This window comes from Haliotis rubra, unplaced genomic scaffold, assembly GCF_003918875.1.
Source record: "Haliotis rubra isolate DU_JTF1 unplaced genomic scaffold, ASM391887v1 Scf1688, whole genome shotgun sequence".
Lineage (NCBI taxonomy): Eukaryota > Metazoa > Mollusca > Gastropoda > Lepetellida > Haliotidae > Haliotis > Haliotis rubra.
In genome coordinates, this window is record NW_025765656.1 from 20,598 (window position 1) to 39,537 (window position 18,940).

Below are 18,940 nucleotides of genomic sequence, written 5' to 3' on the forward strand. Positions count from 1 at the left end.
TGAACAGGATAAATTAGCAACAGTTTATTACACTATTTACAGACAATTCTGGAAACAGTTCATACATGTATTCTCAACACATCACAAGTGATCATTCTACATATTTACGCATGAAAAAATGAAAATGACAAAGTAACAAACGAAAAAACCATCCCAACAAACTGTTTTTCAGATCAATTCACAAAACGACAAAGCACAAACCAACATATTCAAAACAAGAGTGAACAGATTCGTGTGGACATCAAGAGTTTTGCCCTCCTGGAGACAAACAGGTTCAACCAATCATTTACAAGAGGTAAGGGAGCCTCCACCATTGCTATCTCTACCACAATATCTTGCTCACAACAGGACAGACTGGATTACAAAGCTGACCACATCATATAGGTGGTGACCACTTGAATATGGGTTTCTGTGAAGCTGTTGCTGAATAATTTGTCTTACGTCTTAGGGTATAAAAAAATGTATTTACTGCACATCCTGGAGGTAATGTGTTGAGTGAATAGACACTGCATAACTGAATAAAGAACTATTTCGCTCCTTTCAGAGAAAAACATGTTTCTTGACATTTCTCGAACAGGACTACAGTATAAGTATCCCCCAAGGATATAGGCACTAACATGTGGAGCAAAATATCACAGTAAAGGAAGTTAAAATCTACGTCAACTGCCTTCATTGATATACTATTCAAAATATGTAAAAAACACCAGATTCTTTCATATCACTACGGTTACATTGCATGGCAGATAAATTATAGTAATCAGAGTGAATGAGTTGGGTTTTATGCCGCTTTTAGCAATATTCCAGCAATATCACGGCTTCACACACTGTACCCATGTGGGGATATGAACCAGGGTCTTCGGTGTACATAGCGAACACCTTAACCACTGAGTTACGCCACTGCCCAATGAGAAAAAAATGGGTATTCTTTAACATCTTAATCAATATACAGAGGAAGCTGTCAAAACTGGCAGCTGTCCAATCTGGCAAGTTGTCAACACCAGCGTAAAATCTCAGTCCCATCCGTGGCTAGTACATTTATCATCATTTATAAGCTCTACAATCCGGCAGCTGTCAATTCCAGATCTCAGCATAAAATGAGCCTCCCGAAAAAGTGTTTATACAGTAATCAGGGCTGTCTAATCCGGCGCATGGCGAGGAGTCACCAAGATAATTTGATCTTAGTTCAGAATGGGTATATTTGAACATGTACTTAGTGAGTTATTAGACGGAAGATCTTGTTGTTTATGGATAACACTCAAAGCCACGCCCACAGAGTGTCACTCAGCAATGTTACGCTCAAGTATTTGCCTGCAAACACCATGTCCGTGTTACAACCTCTTCACCAAGGTATGATTTAGTCATTTGAAGTCAGATACAAATCGTGGCCTGAATGCAAATTTGTATAATTGGGACTCTACTTAATGTCGCTATCTTCATTAAATGAGCTTTAGTTTTTAAGAATTTCATTTATGAATAAAAAATCATGTATATGGAAAATCTCATCCTACTGAATTCACATTCTAACAAAAGTAACTGAAGAGCCCAATATTATTTTGTCCACTGACCAAAGTTTGTTACCAATTCATAAAAACAAGAAAGATTATAATTTTATGCAAAGGACACCATCAGGTAGGCGAAGGAATCAGTCCAGATATCTGCTTTCTTAAACTAGTAAAGTCAACTAGCTACCGCTAGTTTTTTGATAGATCGTCAAATTTTCAGGTTTATTACAGCTTATGCACTTAATGTACAATGCATCAGTGTTTCGTCTCCACAAACAAATTAATCCAACTTGAGAATCCCTTCTTACACTGCTCCCTGTTGACAACAAGCGGTTTCCATGACAACTCAATAAGCTCCAGCAGAACAGTTTCTAATGATATTTTCATGAAATTCATGTTAACAATGGTCACCTGGATAAACACAGTCAATATGAGAATATAATGCACACATCATCAATAGTAATTAGGCCAGACCAATTTTATTTCTTGTTTTACGGATTTTTGACCTCAGAAAACCGTAAGGCAGGAGGAAAATATAAACCACCAAAGTAATATTCTTTTTAAATACTAAAAGTTTTTTACTTTGGGCAATTTATGAAGAGTAAATGGGGTCAAAAACAATCTAAAAACATTTTCTTGCACATTTACATTTTTTGCCAATAAAAATATTAAAATTTATTTTTTGAGTGGGGAAAATTAATTTCTATTTTTTTTCTTATTCTTGAAAAAATACGACTGGTGGATCCGTAAACAAGAAATAAAATAAGTCTGGCCTTATCATGATTATACGACAGTACATACACATAACAGTGTATAAACTACTGGGTGACAGTATCACATCATAAATTATGTTTATACTACAGTATCACAGGAAAGGTGAGAACACGGAGAACCAATCATCTTGATAACAGTACCAACGAGTATGTCCAGTGATCCCAGAGAACTGTTCAACATGTTCAAGAGCTTAACCATGAAAACAGACACCAGTATTGCCCTAAATTCACTTGCACATGTATACACAAACCTGAAGTAGACTTGACAGAGCTGCAACATTACAGAAAAGGCTGATCATGCACTTCATTTCCCATGATGCATCATGTATTACGTTATTCAAAATGTTGTGGCATTGTCATATATTAGTTATTACCATAGTGCTCTCATGCACAATGTCTTGCAAACAATCATTCCCATGAGTTGGATTGTACACAGCTGTCAAGATACAGTGTTAAAATACTGACCATGTTGATCCACCAGTTTTAAGTATCCTAGTAGTACACCAGCCTGACCTGTACTGGGCATAACTGAGAGGATATTAGAATTAGATGAAGCGATTTTATCATTTCGGTTGTTCAAGTACTGGTTCCAAAGACCAAAACACTATGATCAGATCACACAGCCTCACCTCCCATTACTAGATCTGTAGGCGGAGGAGAGGACAGAGATTCTATGATGCTTCATGTAGTGTGGTTAAGAGTGAGTGAGTTTGGTTTTACGCCGCTTTTTGCAATATTCCAGCAATATCACGGAAGGGGACACCACAAATGGGCTTCACACATTGTGCCCATGTGGGGAATCGAATCCTGGTCTTTGGCGTGACGAGCGAACGCTTTAACCACAAGGCTACCCCACCGGCCCGGTGTAGTTAAGATGAATATGGACATCAAGCATGACTTTGTTGTTTGCTTTTGTTATATGTACTGAGGCAGGGTAAGAATGGAGCAGGCTTTTCCAAAGATCCTTGTTGGGAATTTCTCTACCAACGTAATCTCATCTAGGATGGGATCGTACAGCTGTAGTAGATCTGAATAATAATGTTCACCATTGATCCCACCAACTATGTACACTTTGTTGTCGAGGACGCTAGCCCCAGCCTCTCGTATGTTGACTGTCCTCTCACACAGTGACCACTGATTGGCCACTGGACAGTACTTTTCGATGGCAATGATTGGAACAGGGAATCCGTAGCTGTCTTCAATGTTGCCCCCAATCACGTACAGCTTGTCCTTCACCTCCACCATCACATGGTTGCAGCGGCTGTGTATCATCGGCGCTCGCTCCTCCCAGGAGTCGCTGGCAGGTGTGTAGCAGGCTAGATTGTTACAACAGCCAGAGAAACGCTGTCCCCCTGAGATGTAGAGTTTGTCTTGACACAGAGTCCCTGCATGACCATACACTGAGTGACTTAGCAGAGCTCTCATCTCCCAGTCATTGTTTGCTATAGAGAAACACTCCACTGTGCACATCACCATGTTCTCATCCTGCCCAGCAATAGCATATAGGTGGCCATTGTATGCTACCACAACAAAGTCTTTCCTGGCTTCGTTCATGGAGGAGAGCTCATACCAGAAGTCAAAACGAGGATCATATCTGAAACATCTGGCAGTGGCAATCTCGTTGTTCTCGGTACTGTCATATTTCCCGCCACAAGCATACATGAAATTGTCCACTACAACTACACATGGGTTATATAGAGGTATGGTAGCATCTCGAAGAAATCCTTGTCGTTTAGTCTTGAAATTGTAACTTTCCAGATTCTGGGCATGGCACATAACCAGACTCTTCCTCTCTGATCTGACTTGTGTGCGACTAGACTGAAGCAATGGCTGTTTGCTGACAACAATATGGTAGTCCTTGGCCTGAGTTAGTAACTCGTTGCATTCAGGATTCTTTTTCATCAGCTCCACTCGACTCACTTTTTCCACCAACTCCTCTCCTGAAAGCAATGGTAGTCTGAGATTCTGCATCAAGTCTGCCACATACTTCTCCCTCTCCTCCGGCTTGTACTTAATCCACATCAGCACCAACTCAAACAGACAATATTCTGAGACTACTCGGAGGGAGTTCTCTGCCAACATGGCTGCCAGTTGAAGGTGAGCCAGTTTGAAATATTGTTCTGACTCTGCTACAATTTCAAAGTTTTCCAGCATATACTGCTGGGCTTTTACACGCATAGAGGAGAGGGAGTACAGTTCGGACAGGTTTAGAATGTCGACACAGTTCTCCACAGTGATGACCGTCTCCAGGTACTTGCTGCATAGCTCTACAGCATCACTAACCTGGAGGTGTGTCGCTGCTGACAAAACATCCTCTACATTCTCCGTCGTCAGTCCCAGCTGACCAGTGTACGCAAACTCAACGACCACTCGCAATCCATTTGCCGTGACGCCCTTCAAATCCACACTCCCTTCTCTGCTTTCTTTCATGTCCCCGCACAGCATGACACGGAAATAATCACTGCATGCTGCCATCACAGCCTTGTGGACCCGGATTACCTCCCCTTCAGCCAGGATGGAGTAATCACATAGAGTTTCATTGTTTCGTAGATCCTGCAGGCCCAGTAGCAGTTTACAACAGTGGTTCTTGGAGGACAGCGCTGTGTATGTCGGCAGGACTCCATCAGCACTGCTGGTGCTGGAATTGGAAGCTTGATCTGTCTTCTGCAGCATAGCATGGCAAGTACTCACCATCAGTTTGGGTGGCGTTACCTTGGCAACGTACGGCATTCTGTGGCGCTTACCGGACATTGCCCTTCAATATTGTCATCTGAGATGATCTGTAAAAGATACATATAACAGATTAGGGTATTTGTCGACAAAACATTCTGGAATGAGCTTTTAAAATGATCTATTGGCATAATAAGTGAAAGTTAAGTACAAGACATTATACCAACAAAAATACTGCTGAACACACTAAAATGTTAATGTAAATATATGATCACAGGCTCTTTTCAGTTCAGGCCAAAGTCGTCAACGGTGAACGGACATGACACAAGCCTGTTGACAATGACTAAATGTAAGTAAACACTTTGGCAGTTAAGTGTAAGTGTCTCGGAAAGAAAAGTCAGAGGTGTCATTGATTCAGCACTTTTGGTGCTTGTTGTTTGTGTACACGATGCAATCAACAAGAAATCTGGCAAGTTGGTGTTAAGAATTCTCAGGAGGGATTTTGACTCGCAATAAAAATCATGATCTTTAAAGCTTTCACAGACCCTTGCTTCCAAAGTACGGATTCAAGTTTTGTAACCTAGATCTTACTTTTTACACTGTAACCAAAATCTATTGGCTTATGTGTAGGATTTAGAAGTTAGATAACATAATTTGTCCTGGAATGAACTTGATGTGTTGACATTACACATCCTTTTCCTTTGTCTAGAGCGAAGACCCCGTCAGTGACAATATAATATTTATACCTTGATACTTGTTAGTTGCATGACTAGCCCCTGTACAGAAGGAACTCTTACCCCTGTGCCTAGTTTCACTCAGTGTCATCACCACCCCGTAAGATATAACTAATGAGGTAGTTTAGGATATTTGGGGTAAAGTTTCAGTTGTATTTGCGGTTGAGTTAATATAACATGGGTTATTAGTGTGTCCTCGGCTGTGCTGATATGCATAGCCACAACACACCCAGCAGGTTGGTGCGGTCTGCCTGGCATGTGCAGCACATGCACTGCCTGCCTCTAGCCTAATAAAGATAGTAGCTTCACAGGACTCCTTGTCTTTAGTCCACTGGTTCACCAGGTGTGAGGACATTTATTTCAGTTGCTTGAGTCCTGGTAATCCAGGGAGACGGTGATTTCGTAGACAGAACCAGTTCGTAGACGCGGTGAATTCGTAACCCAGACCGGTTCGTAGACAGTGATTTCGTAGACGTGTATAAATAATTGAATAATAGTATATATTAAGTTTGATTTTTACTTAGAATGTTTATAACGAAGTTGTTATGCTTTGTTTTCAGTGATATGAAACTAAGGGCAGCTAAAGACTCAAGAAAATGTGAATGAATATTTTCCCGTATGCTTTGTTTGTGAAGCTGATGGTCGTCGGGCAGGGGTTGGGGGTCCGGGTCAGCGATAGAACTAAAATGATGAAATATCAAATTTAAAATTTACATTGAATTATATTAATATGATTAATTATCTAACTGAAATGAAATAATAATGAATAATGAAATTAATAAAACTGCTACTTCTCTGCTGGTCTGCGTAGTTAAATGTTGAATGACGATACTTACCTAATGGATATCTTTTAATTTTACACAACTGAATTTAATATATTATCGGCCTATAATTTGTCGGAATTTGTCGGACATGGACCACTGTTAAGCATATTTTGTTATTTTATTATTTAAGGATATTTTCACCGCCGATCATACTTACCTGATATATTTTATTTATTTCACAAAATGCAAACACTTTTCGACGATTTTCTTCATCATTGAGGGTGAACTTTTCCCATTTTAATAACATCTACGAATTCACCGCTCAATCCGTCTACGAATCCACCGGATTTCCATGTCTACGAACCGGTTTTGGTTACGAATTCACCTACAGCCATAATCCAGACCAAGTAGATAGGCATTTTGGTTACATAGGAAATTAATAATATTTATTTGTTTTGAACACAGGCTCTGAAATCAGAGCCATGTCTTGTTAGGGTTTGGGGTTAGGTTAGATTGTTAGGTATAGATTAGGTTTTTGTAAATAAATTATTGAGTTTCCCTTGTCTATTTCTTATGTTTTTGCTAGCAATGAGGCCTGATTCATAGAGCCTACTTGAAGTTTGCTACTTTATCATCACCACATAAAGTACACAACGCAAGGTCCTAACCCTATAATAGCCAACTTCAACTGTCACTGGGCAGAGAGCCCTATTACACTAACATGACCGTGCGGTCATGCTTGCTTATTTGGTTTTCATTTGATCGATGCTCATGGTGTTAAGTATACCTTACTGAACCGACTGGCCAATACTCCATAACGTACACACCATATATAGCAGGAATACTGCCGAGTGTGATGTCAAATAACACATTACCCAAACTAATGTCAGCTGAATTACCACCGCCGCGAACCCCAGGCAACGATTTTCGAGAGCTGCGTTACGTGAATATTTCACTGTTAATGAACATATTTGTCGTCAACATAAGATCCATAGAAGTTAAATTGCAGAAAATAATGTATAATGACAAGTACATTACCTTGACTCAAAATCTGAAATTACTCACACATTTACAAACAACTTAAGACACATTCGCCACATTCATCGCTTTTCGTCTAACCGGAAGTGGTAACGCAGTTCAATTCCAAGTGTTGTAAACATATCTGCAAAAGGTGAACTAGATACCTGTTGTAATTAACCACTATGTAGACAAAACATGAAGTAATTCTCGTGCAATAGGTAGTGGTTAGGTTGATACTGGCGATATTACCACGAACAACAAAACAATTTACGACAACCTCTCGCCGTCTTGTTTATGCTCCTTACATTGATATTTGCCCCCTATTTGCTCTTCGAAAGCCGTGTAAAAGCGACATATGAAGCTTGTACAAATAATTTAGCAAGAACTGGTTTCCGCATCGATGCGCGAAATCAAATAGGCTTCTTTGCAGACAGAAGCCCAGTCATGTGAATCAGGAACCCAGTCGAAATGCCGACGCCTCTGCGACAGCGCTATTGCAACATCAGGAAATTCACTTGATAACGCTATTTCCTTGTTTTCCCAAAGTTTCCTGTACCGGTGTCGACCCATCGCCGCTCTACGTTACAAGAATTCGGAGGTGAATATTTTGGGTTCATCACACAGTTATTGTGTTCGAATAAAAACTGCTGTTAGCTTAATTGTTTTGAAATTACAACATGCTCTACTTTGGTGGGTGTTGGAAGCTCTATTTGAATGAATTATTGATTTGTATGTTAAACAGTGAATGTACTGTTGTATAACTATGTTAAAGAGATCGAGTAGCATCAGGGGAGTAAAGGACTCGCCAGTTTTCACTTTTGACAATTAGGTCTATGGTTTGCCAGCGACCACTCTGTGAGCGTTATTCACTTGAAAAGTTCTCTGATGGTAGTATACTAAATGCAGTCTGCCGACTGGGTGCAATACGAGACGTCTGATTTGTACATATCACGTTCAGATTTCCCATAAAAATGAAAGACTGAGACACAGTGAGTGCAATATGTGACACGCATCATGAATGAATTCAATAGCTTAAACCTATCTTGTTGTAATGAATTTAGATAAGATGACGATATAATTATCCTGAACTAAATCTGGGTTGCATCAGCACAAGACCCCAGGTTATGATATGTATGACTTTATAGGTTTCTTGTTAGTCTCAATACTATTGTCTTTACTATTATATGTTCCTGCTTCCTGAAGGTGGGTGACAGCAGAGTTCAAGCACAGTTATTGTTGCACATACTATCAAAACATGATCATTTACAGTCATTATAACACAGCTGGATTGTGTATTGCAGGTTGTGAGTAAAACAGCGTTTACTAACTTAAATTGCGTAATGTACATGCTATAATGGTGGTTGGGTAATCGTTTCATCTTGCATCACATATGTTTTATGTAATTCGAGGTAATGTAAAAGAGAGAAACATGAGGCTACTTTAAGTTAGACCTAATCAGATTTCCTCACTTTTGTTGTGAGAGCCTAACCAGGTCCACGTCAGTCAGAGACTGCCATAATATGGCAAGGGTACTACAGACTATGATGTAATGCATACTCTGATATACATCTACCAGCAATACATAAAATAATCATAATTGTTCATCAGTTCTGTTTTGTGGATAGGCCATAGTTTCATCAACATAGTCAAGGCCAATTGTTATACGAGCATGTTCACATCACATGGTTCCGGATTCAGTTGAGAGGTGAGGTGAAATTGGGTTTAGCATCGTGCTTGAGAATATTTTGCTCACATGACGACGTGCATGTGTGTGTATGTGTGTGCGGCTGCTTGTACTAGCCCAGACTTAAGCTGGTTTTATAGTGCTAGCCCACTGAGATACCATGCCGCAGTGAAGCATGAATACCCCACTCAGACACATTATACTGACTCCGAGCCGACCAGTCCTTGTTGTACCCATTAATGCCGGGCGCCAGGCAGGGACCAACAAGTACCATATTTTAACGTCTTTTGGTATGACGCGATCGGGGATCGAACCCGCGACCTTCCGCTCTCCGGGCGGATGCTCTAACCACTACACCACGGAGGCGGTCGATTCAGTTGAGAACAGTATTGAACTTGAAGAGTTCCAAGTCATCATTAACTAGCTGTCAGTCCATGAGTGTGTTCAGTGACCCAGATTGATCTAATGACTGGGGACATTCTTTCTTCTTTTTTGTAAGTCTTGAAAGAAGAGTGTTAATTGTCTTGTACTTCATTGACATATTGGACTATGCACATTTGCTTCTCTAGTTAAGATTTTTGGCTTTTCTGTGCTGTACTTGTGCTTGTGGGCTTCACTGAAATGATGGACACTATCACCTGTGTCATGTCAGATTTTACTTGTACATTTTGCTGATGTCATGATTAAACTGATATCCTTTTTTTTAAAGAATTATGCCCAAATGACTAACCCATCTACTTGACTTTCAGAAAAGGGTATAACAATGGCTGGACTCTATCCTCCAGTAGGTGGAAGCACCGCGTCCCAGTGTGTGACCAAGGTGGAGCTGAGAATTGAATGTAAGAACCTGAAGAATAAAGATGTCATGTCCAAGTCAGACCCCTGTGCCGTGTTGTTCATGCAGGCCGGCAGCCAGTGGAAGGAGGTAACATTTCTCTGTCTGTTTTCATTCATTCATTCATTCATTCATTCATTCTCGTTTTCTTTTGTTTACTGCTGGATTGTGCAAATTCCATGTGTGACATGGCAGTCTGTAGATAATGGAACCTAAACCACTGAGCGGATCACCAGATCCAGTAGATATAGGTTTGAAGAACATGTTCTGCCAACCAGACTCCTGCCAGAAGTAGATCAGTAATAGCACAGGAATAATCAGGATAATTGTCCTCAACAGGCTATTTCTGGTCTAGTGTCAGTGACATCATAGATATGATCATACTAGGATATCACCATTGGTAATATCCAACTAGTGAGTGAGTGAGTTTAGTTTTACGCCGCACTCAGCAATATTCCAGCTCTACAGGCGGCAGTCTGTAAATGATCGGCAGTCTGTAAATGATCGAGTCTGGACCAGACAATCCAGTGATCAATCAACAGCATTAGCATCGATCTGCACAATTGGGAACCAAGTCAGCGAGCCTGACCACCCAATCCCGTTAGTCGCCTCTTATGACAAGCATGGGTTACTGAAGATCAATTCTAACCCTCCAACTAGTTTTGAGCTCATGAGGATTATGTAAATAAATCGATTTTGAAGACAACAACTAGTCTGCCTAGATTTCCATAAGTCTTCAACTTTTCATGCACAATGATATAGTGAACGATTCAGGAACTGGAGAGCCCATACTTTTACTGGTGGACTGGTGGATAAACCATATCTACACATGTCCAATCAATAATTAAGACTATAGTATCATGATACTATGGTGTAGTAACAGCTTTTCAAATGGTGAAACTTCATCTGAATGGCGTACTCATTGTTGTGGGGAATTTGCCAGTCTGAAGCCACAAGAAGCTAATTGCAATTTATTCAGGAACTGAAGAATAATGTCTTACATCTAGCTTGGATGGCCATGGAGAGTCGGTACAACCCTCTGGGCTGAGGGCTAGAGCTAACTTGTGTTGGGGAGTCTGCCTAACACTGCGTAATATTTTAATTTTCTATCTATTTAACTAAACCTTTAAACAATGTAAAGAATGTGGGCAAGACATGTTGCCTGATATGGACAGAGTATTTTCTGTATTTATGGGTTGTAAAAGTCCATATCAGACATATGATGTATTATGTTAAAAAATGACCATGATAACTGTCTGGACTACTAAATAATAAATGCTGAAAAATCTTCTGTGTTGAAGTGTTTACTCAGGGTATTTATTGCAGGTTGGGAGAACGGAGAATGTGGTGAACAGCTTGGACCCAGTGTTTGTCCAGCCCGTCAAGGTCGACTACTACTTCGAGCAGGTGCAGAAGGTGAAGGTCGCAGTGTATGACGTGGACAACAAGTCCCATACCCTTGAGGATGACGACTTCTTGGGCCAGATTGAGTGTACATTGGGCCAGGTAAAGATTACTCACCATGACATGCTTCAGACTTTCACAATATTAAAGATTTGTATAACCAGTTACGATTGCTATTATGAAATCTTTTCATTTGAAATGCTTCTGTTCTTGATTCCAGTCGTGTCATTCACCTTCTTATATATATTTTGTCTCCATGGAGAAACTTGTGAAGATCTGGATCAGAATTTGTTTTCAACAGCCCATGCTTGTCATAATATGTGACCAAGAGTATAGATATCATATCCCAATTGCGCAGATCGATGCTCATGCTGTTAATCAGTGGATTGTCTGGTCCAGACTCGATTATCTACAGACTGCCACCATATAGCTGGAATATTGCTGAGTGCGGCGTAAAACTAAACTCACTCACTCACTGCCAGAGCAGAACGGTGCAGTGGCCACCCTTAGTCCTGATTTAAACCCAATTGAACATCTTGCGGAGTTGAGTGAGTGAGTGAGTTTAGTTTTACGCCACACTCAGCAATATTCCAGCTATATGGCGGTGGTCTGTAAATAATCGAGTCTGGACCAGACAATCCAGTGATCAACAGCATGAGCATCGATCTGCGCAATTGGGAACCGATGACATGTGTCAACCAAGTCAGCGAAACTGACCACCCGATCCCGTTAGTCGCCTCTTACGACAAGATAGTCGCTTTTCATGCGGAGTTGAACAACAAACAAACAAACAAACAAAACTCCATGGAGATCTAACGATACACAAGGATCCAACTATCAAGAATAATTTGCTTCTTTAATCTCAGTAGAAATGATACAAAAGGGGGTACTTCTGGCAACAGTTACTATGGTAATGTTACAGTCAGTATTTAGGAGAACCCCGTTTTGAAGAAAAAAGACTGGAAAGTTGTGTACATGTCTGAGTTCACAAGTGCGTTAAACTTCTCAGTCCACCTGTGACTATCTATTAGGGTTCTCGTATTTACAGCGGTGGGGAGACTAGTTGCTAATACATAGACTCACTATTCTCAAACCTTGGTCGTCCATCTGCGACATGGATGCATCAGTTGTGTTTGATAAGAAAAAAGTTCTTTATCTTCCTTTTTGTGATGTTGCTGGAACGTTGCTGAAGTTCAAGTAACTTCAGCTTGCTGTTGTTTCAGCTTGTGTCCCAGACCCCATACATCACGGCGCTGCTGGACAAGAAGGGAGGCAAGATGGGCCAGAGCGCTATCACTGTAAGTATCAGTCTAGACCTGGCTCAACTACACTGTCCTGGGAAACCTGCTGCTGAGAATAGTTAGTAACTGTCTTACAGTCTTATTGGACTCACTCACTCACTCACTCACTCACTCACTCACTCACTCACTCACTCACTCACTCACTCACTCACTCACTCACTCACTCACTCACTCACTCACTCACTCACTCACTCACTCACTCACTCACTCACTCACTCACTCACTCTTTAATGTTTTGTCAACCCCTATTATCTTGTGAAAATACATTTGTCACTGGTTTCACAGTTATAAAACATCACCACAAGGTATATTTTTTTAAGAAAGAGTGATTCTTAAGTGTACTTTAAGCTCCTGGGAACATATTTTACTGACTGACTGAGTTTAGTTTTACGCCGCTTTTAGCAATATTCCAGCAATATCACGGCTGGGGACACCAGAAATGGGCTTAACACATTGTGCCCATGTGGGGAATCGAACCCGGGTCTTGACGGCGTGACGAGCCAACGCTTTAACCACTAGGCTACCCCACCGCCCCTGGAACATATTTTAACTAACCTGTTTCTGAATTAACCATGTACTTGGAATTGCAAGGCACTTTAATCTCTTTTTGAGATTTTTTCCTAAAAAACACTAGATTATGTTATCACATGGGAAATGAGTTTAAAGGAATTCTAGAAATGGTGTTTGTTGGCCAAGTTAATCATCATTGACAAACTAACTGTTGCCATGGTTACAAGGATGCATTGTTACTTCCAGGTGAAGTCGGAGGAAATAAAGGCTGGATCAGACAAGGAAACGGTCAATTTTGATTTCAGAGCTGCCAAACTTGACAACAAGGTTAGTTTCATAACTTTAGTAAGAATATCTAACCTGTGTTTTCTTGGACAAAAGACTTACAGTTGACATTTCTATAATATAAACAGATTAGTTTATGAATGGTGTTTATATGTTTTCATGATTTTAACTTTTTGTAATAGATTGTGTTGTTTGTTGATTTTGACAGTATTGGATTTGTTTGTCTAGGACACATTTGGGAAATCAGATCCGTATTTGGAGATTCTCAAGAAAGCTCCTGATGGCACTTGGCAGGTTGTCCACAGAACCGAGGTAAATACTGGAGAGTCTGTTACGTGACCAATTACGGTATTTGAGAAATATTATATGAACATGATGGACTGGTGATATAACTGGCCCGACATGCATTATGTAAGTGTTTTTATGAATATATTCGTAGACATGATATTTGGTTGTTTCAAATCATCTGAAAAAATTGTAAGCTCATAGCTTTCATCTGTTTAAAATAATAATGGTAAAAATATTGTATTATGATAGGAATGGGAGGAGGGAGTGTTAAATTCTGCATGTATAAATTCTTGTACATGATTGAAGACACAGATTTACTTTTCCTACTGAGTGGAGTGTTAGCCATGGAAGGCAGTTTTTCATAATCTTGTTGTAGTTTATGTTGTAACAAAGTAATCGGTGAATTAGGTCTTTAAATATAACATAAGCTGACACCTGTTGTTTGTTGTGAAAACACTGTCACACGATTTACTTCAGACAAAAACAAAATGCCACGGTGTTCCTGTATCCTCCTTTGGGGTGTGAGTGAGATGGATGATATGAGAGTTGAATTGCACATGCTGTTTTTGTCAGATAATCAGAAAATAATTTTTCTTCTATTATTGTCAGAGAAATGCATGTTTTATCTAGATCCCTCTACATAATAAACTGTAGGGCAAAGGAGTTGCACGCCCATGTTTGATGGCGACTTGATATGAAACCAAGACAAAATGACAACCAACTGGTGATGTACTAAATATGGGTATCACAGCTGACATTACATCCACCATGCCAGAATCTTACAAGATGTGACTTACAAATGACATCTATCGGAATATGGGTGTCAGTTTCAAATCCATTTTTGTATACTTTCTTATGCCTGGCAGTTTTTATGGTGAGTGAGTGAGTGTGGTTTATACCGCTTTTAGCAATATTCCAGCAATATCACGGGGGGACACCAGAAATGCTTCACACATTGTAGCTATGTGGGGAATCGAACCCGGGTCTTTAGTGTGACGAGCAGACACTTTAACCACTAGGTTACCCCAGGCAGTTTTTATAAATAAATTGCAACTGATTTTCTGGCAATGATTGTCTCCATAAACCAAAACAGAATGAGGCTATGCAAAACAGTCTACTGTTTCCTGATTGGCTGAAATGTGAATGACGTTGTCATGCATTATTGCAATGTCAGTGATTAGTATTGTTATTATGTTATTAGTATTGTTATCATGGTGTTATTGTGTTACTGATTATTATTCTGCCTGTGAAGGGATTATGGTTGATATGTTCATATAGAAGAATCGATTTCAAACGATGTGCACTCCATTTTCAGAAATATGCTATTTGGACATAATACGGAATGCAAACTAGTTTTTGCGTTTATATGTGAATCATGTGAAAAGCATTGAAATCAGTTCTGAGAAGTATGCTGATTACTTCCATGTCCTTGAGACAGATATTTACACAGCTGATCCTTGCAGGTAGTGAAGAACACGCTCAACCCAAACTGGCGTCAGTTCAGTGTGTCAGTCCACTCTCTGTGTGGCGGAGACAGAGACAGCGAGCTCAAGGTAACCATGAAAACCGTCTTTTTAAGAAATGAGAGCTGAAAGATACTCATTCTTAGATCTGCATGATATTTTAAAATGGCAAGATAAAGAGCCAGGGTGGTCTATCTTCAGGGTAATTTGTCACTTCATTTTCATTGATTTTGTATTTAACCAATTTTACATAATTAAAACTTGTGTGTGTTTTTAAAATTTTGAATGCTTTTGCCAAAGTATTAGTACATATTCTTTCTGTTGTAACTCTCTGAGGTGAGGTGAACTTTGGTTTTACGTCGTGCTTGAGAATATTTCGCTCATATGGCGACGTGCATGCGTGTATGTGCGGCTGCTTGTACTAGCCCAGACTTAAGCTGGTTTTATAGTGCTAGCCCACTGAGATACCATGCCGCAGTGAAGCATGAATACCCCCCTCAGACACATTATACTGACTCCGAGTTGACCAGTCCTTGTTGTAGCCATTAATGCCGAGCGCCAGGCAGGGACCAACAAGTACCATATTTTAACGTCTTTTGGTATGACGCGGTCGGGGATCGAACCCACGACCTTCCGCTCTCCGCGGGCGGATGCTCTATCCACTACACCATGGAGGCGGTCTGTAACTCTCTGAGGGAGATTATTGGACAGAATAGGTCCAAAGCATTCCTTGTGACATATCTATCATAGCGGACCCACACATAATGGACCTGTGAAGATCCGGGTTAGAATTGGTCTTCTGCAACCCATGCTTGTTGTAAGAGGCGTCTAACAGGATCGTCTGGTCATACTTGCTGACTTGGTTGACACATGTCATCGAATCCCAATTGCGTAGATCAATGCTCATGCTGTTGATCATTGAATTGTCTGGTCCAGACTCGATTATTTACTGACTGTCGCCATATACCGTAGCTGAAATATGGCTGAGGGCGGTGTTTAACAATAAACCCACCAACCCAGACATAATGATGTACAGACCTCTGTGAATTAGCTGCATGATTAAACAACATTCAGTCACACTCGGCTGAAGAATGACTACCCTGGTAATCTCATGTTTCAGGACCCGTGAAGGTCCGGGTTAGAATATTGATCTTCAGTAACCCATGCTTGTTGTAAGAGGCGACTAATGGGATTGGGTGGTCAGACTCGTTGACTTGGTTGACACGTGTCATCGGTTCCCAATTGCACAGATCAATGCTCATGCTGTTGATCACTGGATTGTTTGGTACAGACTTGATTATTTACAGATCGCCGCTATATAGCTGAAATATTGCTGAGTGTGGCATAAAACTAACCTCACTCACTCACTCATGTTACAGATTGACGTGTACGACTGGGACAGTGATGGGTCACATGACCTGATAGGGGGATTCACCACCTCCCTCAATGACCTGCTGAAAGCTGAGAAACAAGAGGTAGGACTATCTCCCCTGATGATATGATGAGTTCAGTATCCTGCTACCTAATTATATACTCATGTCTAAATCTCAGTAATTATTGTGAAGTTTTGCTCTTGTGAAGATCCACACTCTGTGTGTTTGAATTCAAGATTCACCACAGTCATGATCATTGGTGTGTCGGCTGTCTTCTCATGCCAGGAGCTTCACCAAAGTGTGTCCAGATATTTGAACTGCAATGTAATTGTAACCATGGTAACAGTGCAGAGTTAAATTTAAGTCAGTCCTACATCACTCCATCTTACTTCTTGAATAACTACATCACTCCATCTTACTTCTTGAATAACGTGATTAAAAGTACAGTGAAACCAGTCTTAAGCGGCACCCCAGAGGGACCGAAATAAAATGCCGGTTTAGACAGGGTGTCAGATTAGACAGTGACAAACGTTTTCCAACATGGCTGCCATTCTCACTCATCAATCTCTCACTCTAGTGTGCCGAGAGTGAGCTGGATTAAGGGACCCTGATTGGACTGATCAAACCCATGCCGGCTAAGAGCATTTGATTCATCGTGCAATCACTACTTCCTGATTATCTAGCGTGCCAAGCGGATTAATTAGTGTATTGGATTATGGGTCCTTGATTTGACTGCTCATACCCATGTCGGTTTAGACAGTGTTAATTACAGTTACAAATGCTTGTTGGGACCGGAAAGTCGTGCTAGAATACGGAATAGAAAGGTGCCGGATTAGACAGTGTTGTGATGATTATTATATCGTAAAATGGCGTGACCAAAATTTTTGACAGTGTGCCGGATTAGAGAGGTGCCGGTGTTGGCAGGTTTTACTCTATTTTCATAATGATAACTGCCAGTTATATATTTGGATTCAAAATATGTTTATCTCGTTTGCTTTTGTCTGTCTTAAGTAAAAAGGAACATATTGTGGTTTTCAGAGGCATTACAACCAAGTTTTAGTTATATTACATATTTATGACTTACACCTTAGTGCCATACAGAACAATGATAACAATTGGCTACTTATCCCATCCAAGGACTCATGACCAACGTTGCTTAACTTCACGTGATTTGTGACCTGCACTCTATACACGACCACACACCACCACAACCATTACATGGAGATGGTGGACTGACGGATACACCTGCACTCTATACACGACCACACACCACCACAACCATTACATTGAGATGGTGGACTGACGGATACACCTCCACTCTATACACGACCACACACCACCACAACCATTACATGGAGATGGTGGACTGATGGATACACCTGCGCTCTATACACAAGACCACACACCACCACAACCATTACATGGAGATGGTGGACTGACGGATACACCTGCACTCTATACACGACCACACACCACCACAACCATTACATGGAGATAGTGGACTGACGGATACACCTGCGCTCTATACACAAGACCACACAGCACCACAACCATTACATGGAGATAGTGGACTGACGGATACACCTGCACTCTATACACAAGACCACACACCACCACAACCATTACATGGAGATAGTGGACTGACAGATACACCTGCACCCTATACACAAGACCAAACACCACCACAACCATTACATGGAGATAGTGGACTGACGGATACACCTGCGCTCTATACACGACCACACACCACCACAACCATTACATGGAGATAGTGGACTGACGGATACACCTGCGCTCTATACACAAGACCACACACCACCACAACCATTACATGGAGATAGTGGACTGACGGATACACCTGCACTCTATACACAAGACCACACACCACCACAACCATTACATGGAGATAGTGGACTGACGGATACACCTGCGCTCTATACACAAGACCACACACCACCACAACCATTACATGGAGATAGTGGACTGACGGATACACCTGCACTCTATACACAAGACCACACACCACCACAACCATTACATGGAGATGGTGGACTGATGGATACACCTGCACTCTATACACAAGACCACACACCACCACAACCATTACATGGAGATAGTGGACTGACGGATACACCTGCACTCTATACACACGACCACACACCACCACAACCATTACATGGAGATAGTGGACTGACGGATACACCTGCACTCTATACACGACCACACACCACCACAACCATTACATGGAGATGGTGGACTGACGGATACACCTCCACTCTATACACGACCACACACCACCACAACCATTACATGGAGATGGTGGACTGATGGATA

The 18,940-nt window shown here is 40.9% G+C and overlaps 2 protein-coding genes and 1 long non-coding RNA gene across 4 annotated transcripts in view; 1 reads left to right on the forward strand and 2 right to left on the reverse strand.

Annotated features, from left to right (window-relative positions):
• Nucleotides 1-13,153, reverse strand: LOC124272336. Its single transcript, XR_006897305.1, has 2 exons — nucleotides 13,110-13,153; nucleotides 1-815 (listed from the first exon to the last, which is right to left on the reverse strand). It is a non-coding gene; the product is annotated as an uncharacterized LOC124272336 (long non-coding RNA).
• Nucleotides 2,799-7,595, reverse strand: LOC124272333 (kelch-like protein 26). Its single transcript, XM_046707507.1, has 2 exons — nucleotides 7,509-7,595; nucleotides 2,799-5,055 (listed from the first exon to the last, which is right to left on the reverse strand). The coding sequence occupies exon 2, from the start codon at nucleotides 5,024-5,026 to the stop codon at nucleotides 3,191-3,193; it is 1,836 nt and encodes a 611-aa protein (XP_046563463.1). The 5' UTR covers nucleotides 5,027-5,055; nucleotides 7,509-7,595; the 3' UTR covers nucleotides 2,799-3,190.
• Nucleotides 7,897-18,940, forward strand: part of LOC124272334 (copine-3-like) — a 25,154-nt gene continuing 14,110 nt past the window's right edge. For both annotated transcript variants that reach the window (XM_046707508.1, XM_046707509.1), the window contains exons 1-8: nucleotides 7,897-8,061; nucleotides 9,897-10,072; nucleotides 11,309-11,488; nucleotides 12,610-12,684; nucleotides 13,444-13,524; nucleotides 13,711-13,794; nucleotides 15,234-15,323; nucleotides 16,613-16,708. In XM_046707508.1, coding sequence (XP_046563464.1) covers nucleotides 9,911-10,072; nucleotides 11,309-11,488; nucleotides 12,610-12,684; nucleotides 13,444-13,524; nucleotides 13,711-13,794; nucleotides 15,234-15,323; nucleotides 16,613-16,708 — 768 coding nt within the window. In that variant the 5' untranslated portion in view covers nucleotides 7,897-8,061; nucleotides 9,897-9,910. The remainder of the gene's footprint in view (nucleotides 8,062-9,896; nucleotides 10,073-11,308; nucleotides 11,489-12,609; nucleotides 12,685-13,443; nucleotides 13,525-13,710; nucleotides 13,795-15,233; nucleotides 15,324-16,612; nucleotides 16,709-18,940) is intronic.

Coding starts and splice junctions, on each gene's coding strand:
- LOC124272333 (XM_046707507.1), bottom strand. CDS start 5,026: ATGTCCGGTAAGCGCCACAGAATGCCGTACGTTGCCAAGGTAACGCCA.